At 45.5% G+C, this 7,817-nt stretch overlaps 1 protein-coding gene across 1 annotated transcript in view; it reads right to left on the bottom strand.

The window, feature by feature from the left end:
• Positions 1 to 4,227, bottom strand: part of LRRC74A (leucine rich repeat containing 74A) — a 20,932-nt gene extending 16,705 nt beyond the window's left edge. Inside the window, exons 1-4 of the mRNA XM_019551137.1 lie at positions 4,203 to 4,227; positions 2,930 to 3,043; positions 1,385 to 1,560; positions 652 to 759 (exon numbers count right to left, since the gene is read on the bottom strand). Of these exons, the coding sequence (XP_019406682.1) occupies positions 652 to 759; positions 1,385 to 1,560; positions 2,930 to 3,043; positions 4,203 to 4,227 (423 nt within the window). The remainder of the gene's footprint in view (positions 1 to 651; positions 760 to 1,384; positions 1,561 to 2,929; positions 3,044 to 4,202) is intronic.
• Positions 4,228 to 7,817: the final 3,590 nt, after the last annotated feature.

Genomic DNA, 7,817 nt, shown 5'->3' with positions numbered 1-7,817 from the left:
AAAATTCACTGTCGCCCCCTTCCCAGTGCCACCGCTTGTCCTGAGCACAGCCCAGCACAGTCCCCACTGGGAAGATCCCTGCACATCCCTGGCCCCAGTCCGCCCTGCCCTGTCCTGCCCTGCGCAGATCCAGGGGGCACACCCTCCCCCACCCCTCAGACGAGCTGCGGCTCCATCCTGCACCTGCCCTGCCCCGGCTGGGCAGCGCCTGCCCCAGCCCCAGCCCCAACCCCACTCCCTCCTTCAACGCAGGGGGCTTAAATTGCACCCCCCATGCCCCTTCCCTTCCCCCCCTCCCCTTCTACCACAACAGACTTACCAGCTGGACACAGCTCTCCAAGCTGCCAGGCTCTGCTCCTCGCCACCTACGTGCTGTGCTCCATCTGCGTGCATGCACGGGTCATTTATCGGCCAAATTATTGGCCACATTGGGTTGATTTCCGATAGTCGATTTCTTTATATTGGTGCCAATCCAATATCAGACCAATGTATCGGTGTACCTCTAGAATTCAGTCTTAATAATGGCATTGAATTGGTAGCTTGTCCCCTGTAAGTTAAGAGACAGGTTACTAGAGGGGATAGTTAACTTGGTGATTTTGTATACATGTTATCATGATTCAGGGTATTAGAACAAGGAGGAAGATTGGATACCAGCTCTTGAATGTAGCAGTTTTCTCTCAGCATCTGTGCCAGGCATATGACTCCTTCAGCCAGGATCCAGTTATCTTCCAGCTCCAAATGGGTGATGGTTGTATTAGACTGAAGCGGTCCATACAAAGGGAAACAGAGAAAAAGAAAAATAGTGAGACTTGTTTGACTTTTTAAACCTTCATTACAAAAATATTAAAAACAAAAAGATGAAAGCGCAGAAAGTATGTGGCCCTCCCAGGAGCTGAGCATGAAACACTTGTCAGAAGGAAACTGTACTTACAATCATCAGAGCTTGAAACCTCCTCCCTCCCAAAAGCCCTTCATGGGTTTATACATTTAGGACTAGCTGTCCATCCTTCACCTTGTAAAGTGCCCTTCAGTGACTCAGCAGTACACAAATGGGTCCATATTTTGTTGCAAGGTCAGAGAAAGGGAGAGAGTGAGAGAAAATTGCTGGAAGGTTAGCAAAGTAGGCAGTGTCCTCAGTGTTACACAGTCCCTGTATACCTCCCCCATATGCAAGAAGGCACTGGCAGGAAATACACCTAATGGAACTGTGACCAGACAAAACTGGCAGAGCTGGCAGGGAGGAAGCTGCTTTCACATGGTTGCTGTTGTGCTATGTTTGAGACCCAGAGTTAGAGCCGCATATATTAATATTAGCTTCCAAAATTGCACATGGCCTGTTGCCTTCTAGTCTGCCACCAGTAGCTTCATCTTGCTATGTACTCACCACCAGGGCGATGGCAATGGCTTTGGTACCCTTGGGTCCTAGACCATGATGATTCAGGTTAATGTAGGGCTCCTCTATGTTCCGAAGAAAGTATGAGGTGGGCACCACACCCACCAGCTTGCAAGCTTCCAGATACAGCTCTGCACCCTGTACGGTCCCAAAAGACCTCTCAGCATCTACAGAGAAAAGGGGCCCAATGAGGTGTGCACTCAATATCCCCTTACTCCTTATCTATCTCTGGAGTTGATTCCTCACTTGCAGAGGGAACCATTGATTCTTAATGGGTTCAGTGGGACATTATTGTGGAAGAGTTGAAAGGTGTAACCCTAGCCATCCTCAGCTGATAACTGGCCTTGCAATTTGTGGAGACCCTTGCTGCTACAAAGCAAGATTAGAGTTAGGTGGGAAGCTTGGACAAAGGCAGCCCAGAAGCCACCAGGCCTGCAAGGGTCAAAGCAGCCACCTCTAGTCAAAACTGGTCCTTCTTATGTTCATGAGAACCTCCCTCCCTGTGTTTCTAGATGTCTGACTAAACTCCAGTCTTCAGTCAACAGGCCAGACTACATTCATGGACTGAGTGTTTGTAACTGGACGAGATCTAACTTTGTTGAGTTGCACTGGGGCAAGCGGAATACAACAGAGTGACAACAGGATCCCTGCTAGCCAGAACTGCTGTCTGGGAAAACATCCTGTCCCTTTCACGGGATCCCATAATGCTTATGTACACCTGCTCCCCCGCCTCCCCACGTTTCAAGTTTCACTGTCAGAGATGTGCTTAGGTTGTATCCATTTTACCTCAACAGCCTGGAATGTGACATTCCTGATCTAACTGAGCACTTCTGACATCAGGCAAGAAAGCTTTTATTTATCTTAATTGAAGCCTGTGGCTGATGGGGATAGAGGAGGCTGGGCAGCCCAAAGCACTTTGGCTTACAAACAGCGGGAAGAATCCCTGTATCCTCACTGGATATTGTTGACACAGCTGCAGGGAAACTGAAGGATGCAGCTGGTGGTGGCTGTATTTCCGTAGGAACCTGTCATTTGGACTCTTCCTCACACCCACTACTTACAGGCTGTTTTCTCGCCTTGCTGCATTCATGTAATAGTTGACCTCAGCACCAATTCCACTCTAGGTAAAGCCCTTTTGTCTGTGACATTTAAGGCCTCTCTCAAAATGCCCCATTTTATTTGCATTCTTTTGGTTTTTAATTTTCTTTCGTTGTCATTTTAGTTTTTATAACACACATAAGATGTGCCAGTCCTGAGCTTCCATATATAAAAATGTGAGTAAGGTTTGATTAGCCAGACACTAAGTGCATATATGACTATGCTTGACAGCCACAGGCTGATAGAAAAGAGAAAAGCCTGCCCCCCAAAAAACCTAGTCTTGGGAAAGTTCTTCCCCAGCTGCCAGAAAAGGAAGGGGTGCTGGGATGCTAGCTAGGGGCATGTCCTTTGTCTCCTGTTTTATATAACCTGTTAGTAGGTACTGTACTGGAGGGAAAGGGAAGAGTTTGGGTGGAAGCCTGGCTAGCAGACACTCACCTTCGATCTCAAGGTCTGTGTCAGAGCTATCTGCTCTGGTCTTCTCTGACAGGCTATCAGAGGGCTCAGCAAGCAACAGTGATTCCAGGCTGCCCTCAGACATCTCATTTTGGTCTGGAATGAAAAAGAAATGTTTGATTTTGTGAATGCAAACCCCAAGTATATACAGTAAACCTCCATGCACAGTAGCAAGGGCCTTCCTCTCCTCCCTGAATCCCATGACTCCTTTAAAATTGTTTTAGGCTCTTTCATTCCTCATTCCACCGGGCTCTCCCTTGCTCCACTTTGCATTCTGTTCACTTGGAAGCTGTCACTGGTGTATGGAGGTTCTTCCTTCAGCTGTTAGAGATGCATGGGCATGGCATCTGTCAGAGCTAACACCAGTAAGCCTGCAGCCCAGGCCTGGGAAGGATTATTGTCTCTCATGCTGGTAACTTACTTTGTGGTGACCTCTCTTCACTCTCCCTGATTTCAGAAATTACCAGGTACTGGCAATCAGATTTTCTTGGTGCATCCTGCTCCTTCCTTTATGCCAGAACCTCTTCCTTCCTGGCTAGTTTCCCAAGCACTGACTAACAGTCTGCCAGCTGCCTTAGCTATCAGTCCTTTGTGGTGCTCTGCATAGATGGCAGCAAAGGAATGGTTTGAATGCCGCTGCATACCAGGATTGAGTTGTAACTGAGGAGCAAGAGTTGTAACCAGATCCCACTGGATGTGAGACAGATTGTCTCACCTACAATTCATAATTTATTTTACAATTAGAGAGAAAAAGAGATTGGAAAACTGCAGTTCAGGGGAAATCAAATGATACAAGAGTCACCCAGAATAATGGTTCCACACTCTAAGCTGGCTGACGGGGGGAAAAGAAAAGTGCTATTACTGCTTACCACTTTTTCACTGATATTCCCTCTACTGCCTTCTCCTCTTACTTCTCTTTGCTAACTCTGGGTTGTTGACCTGTAATTTTGTACCCTACTCAGGTGTTATTCAATATTAAAGCCTGACATGGAATCCCCAGTTTAGCTGTCCAGCCACAGATATGTTTGAGGAAGAGTGGCCAGCTGGGGCTGGTGACAGGGGAGCTCACTCACCTCACTCAATCAGTCCCCCACCCCCATCTCCACTCTTGCCAGATTTTGTTTGTTCAAATGATTCATTTACTCACTCTATTTTTAAAAAGGAGGAGGAGAAAGAAACATATACATAGAAAAAGGTAGGCTGTATAAATAATGTTAAAGCCAAACCAGGTAGAAGTAACTAGCTGGGGACTTACAATAGTTTCTCTCGTGATCTTTCATTATTATGCTTTTGCATTGTGCTATGCTTAGGCCCTCTCTGGTTCCCAGCCCCTACTGGACTGGGCATCAGGATAAAGATTAGGTTCCTGCTCTAAGGAAGTTGCAGTGCCTTTTTTGTAACACTGACTTTCTCCAGACTTCCACCACCCTTTGACATTGTTTTCTGTGTTCTGTCTCACATGGCATCCAGCATCTGTCTCACATGACACATGAAGTAAGTAAGTAAAGACTGGGCCCTTAGTTTTTAGCTCCTTATGATAGATGCCTGCCTTTTTTCTGTAAACTACCATGAGCACCTGTGGTATTGCAGAAGGTAGCAGTAACAAAGCTCTGCTTTTTAAAGGGTAAAATTTAAAAATAATATTACTGTAGTGTAGGAGTGACCTAGCTGTGAGGGTCCAGAAATTATTCAAGAGGCAAGGATTTCTTAGGGTGGTATCTTTTATTGGACAAACTGCATAGTTGGTATAGAGTTAGACAAGCTTTCAAATTCAAGATACCCTTGCCTAATATTATTGTTGTTGTTATCTTATGCTAACATTAGTGAAAGGTGCCAGACTGAAGGCTCTGGAGACTCATGGCTCCTATTTATCTAGACTGCTAGTGCTGCAAGCATAGCACAGTGGGAAGCTTTCCATGCCCACTGCCCCTATCAATGTCCATCATCTTGCTGGTAAGAGAGGAATCCGGCCTCTGTGACTCACAGTGGGCACTTCTACAAGTGCAGTTAATGTGACTGAATATATTCCATCTTAATTTGTGCTGGAGTAAACTAATCTCAACATCACTGTCTATATATGTGTTTAAGAGCAGTAATTTACTGTGCTGTCAGATATCACTTGTATCTCATAGGACTATCTGGCAGCACAGTAAATTAGTCTACTGTGCCCTAATTCCCACACACGTGTAGATGGTGATGCTTTACTGTGCAGCAAATTAGTCTGCTACACAATAAAGCATTTTGTGTAGATGGGCCCAGATTAAGGGACAGGTGAATTCAGCCACACTGCAGATCCTTTCCTTTATCTCTCAGTACTGCTGCCTAGTGTATTTTAAGGCTATTCCTTCTGGTAGCTTCCTCCTTTAGTTGTGCCAGGTGGATATTAGGTAAATCATGGGGGACATTCATAGTTAGATTGCAAAGTCTTTGGAAGGGGACTCCGTTTCTGTCCTGTTTGTATACTGCCTAGCAGAAATGAGCCCTAGTTGATGACTGGAGTGCCAAGGTGCTAAAATTAAACAACAACAATAATGATAATAATAATGATGATAGTGCTGATAATGATATGCTAAATAAAAACCAAAATCTATTGCTAATGCTAGATGCTGAGAAGTCCTTTGACAGAGCTGAGGGGTTTTTAATTAAAACTCCACTGTAAGTGATGGGTTTTGAAGGTGATATGAAGCTTTGGATAAATGTCCCATCTGCTAGGATAAAAGTTAACTGCTTAAACTCAGAAGTATTAAAGCTGCAAAGAGGAACTAGACTTAGTCCCTCAGTTGTCCTTAACTCCCCTTCTTGGTTACCCTCTTCCTTGAACACCTAGTACAAAAATACATCAGAATCATACCTTAAGCAGTGGTTACACCTAACAACATGGAACATGAAATTGCACTATATGCACTATATGCAGACAAAGTGGTTACCAGTACAGCGTGATTAATAACTTACATTCTGTAAGAAATTAATTAATTAAATGATATATCAGGCAGTAAAATTATATACAGCTTGAAATATTAAGACTAGGGAAGATACATTTGAGTTTGTATTGTCTACACCAGGGATGCCAAACTCATTTGGCCCTCATTTGGTAGGCTTTAGACCACGGGCCTTCCCACAGGGTGGACAATCCTTGAGTAGGTAGCAGCATGAATCCCTGTGGCTGCCAGAGCCACTGTTTCAGGGGCAACTGAATGCACCAATTTTGGCAATGGCTGTCGGTGGGGAGGGAGGAAAGATAACTCCCTGGGTTCTGGAGCTATACTGAAACAACAGTCCTGGCAGCTGTGAGGATTAACTCTGCCTCTGGTTTGGCAACAAGTCCCTCAAGCTGAATCTGGTGTACAGAGGTGTGTGGTCCACCCTGCAAGAAGCCCCATGGGACAGACGACCCACTTGCATGGTCCAGATCTGGCCAGTGGGCCCTATGTTGACATAATTGGTCTAAAGCCATGAAGCCAGTCTGTCCAGTCTGCTGTGCTATAGGAAGGCTAGTTGGGGATTGGAGAGGGTATGACCTGCTGCAGAATATGGGGCCCTTTGGTCCTGCTCAGACCACTGCCCCTAGACCCAATTACCACCACCAGGTACCTTGCTACCACCAGATCTGTCACACTGCCAACCCCTCGCCACCCTGAACCTCTCCTCATGTCAGGACCTGCCACTGCTGCGATGGTCACACAGCAGCAGCCTCTGTGCCCCATGCTGGATCTAGCCTGTGAGAAGCCCCATGGTTCAGATATGGGCCAGGACCCCAGGCGAGTTTGACACCCCTATTCTAAACAAACACAGCATTTGGAAATCAATATATATCCCAGCTTCAGTATGCCATTACTTCAGTGCCAAAAAGGGAGTTGTTAGGTTAAAACAAACAATATTTGTCTCAGCTTGGCTATACAACAATGTCAAGAATAAAAGCCTGCCAAATTGTAATTTCCTATTTTAGACACTACTGATATGGTAGTAGGGAAGAACTCCAAAGGAAACTTAAATTAAGAACTGTGATTTATTTATTGGATTAGATTAATATCCTGCCCTATCCAAAAGGCTCAGAGCAGCTGACAATAAACAAACAGCCCACAGAGAGCACTCCCCAAACAATACCCCAACACATGAGACCTCCAAGTCCCCCCAATTTCTCCTCCAACCATTGCCTTCCTAGCAAAACCTCCAAACCACACCTTGCCGTGCCACTCACATTCAGCTACAAGAAGGCTTTTCCTTATGACAGACAGTAAGTTCTTAACAGCAATTAAGAAAACTATATAGATTAGGGTTGGGCCAAATGAGGCCCGGGGGCCAAATGCGGCCCATCAGGCCATACTATCTGGCCTGCGGGGCCCCTAAAAAATTTAGAAAATTAATATTTATCTGCCCCTGGCTACCCCTCATGTGGCCCTAGATGGCTTGTCAAAACTCAGTAAGCGGCCCTCTGCTCAAAATAATTGCCCGCCCCTGCTATAGATCCACCTGGAAGGATTTGCAATTCCCAATGTATTACCATGTTATTGGACAACTGAGGTAAAATCCGTGTCAACCCAATATTGTGGTGAACCCAGTAAACATTAAGTGGCTATTGAATAACAGGATTTAAAATATAAAATTAATGTATTTCTTTTTTTTAAAACCTAAAATAGGATAACATGAAAGGAAAACAAAGCTAACATGTTTAACGATTTCTTTGCCTCCGCCTTCCTAAGTAGAGACCAGAACAGTCACCTCCCTGCTGGGCCCCAGGGGAGGTACACCTGGGCCAAGGGTTAGTGAGGAACTAGTTAGGGAACTTCTGGAGGGACTGGACGTATTCAAGTCAGCCGGTCCGGACGATCTCCACCCTAGATTTCTAAAGGAATTGGCCGAGGTCATTGCA

This window comes from Crocodylus porosus, unplaced genomic scaffold, assembly GCF_001723895.1.
Source record: "Crocodylus porosus isolate Cpor-Errol unplaced genomic scaffold, CroPor_comp1, whole genome shotgun sequence".
In the NCBI taxonomy this organism is placed as follows: Eukaryota; Metazoa; Chordata; order Crocodylia; family Crocodylidae; genus Crocodylus; species Crocodylus porosus.
Note: the sequence above shows the minus strand (reverse complement) of the source record. Positions and strands in the feature narration are given on the sequence as shown.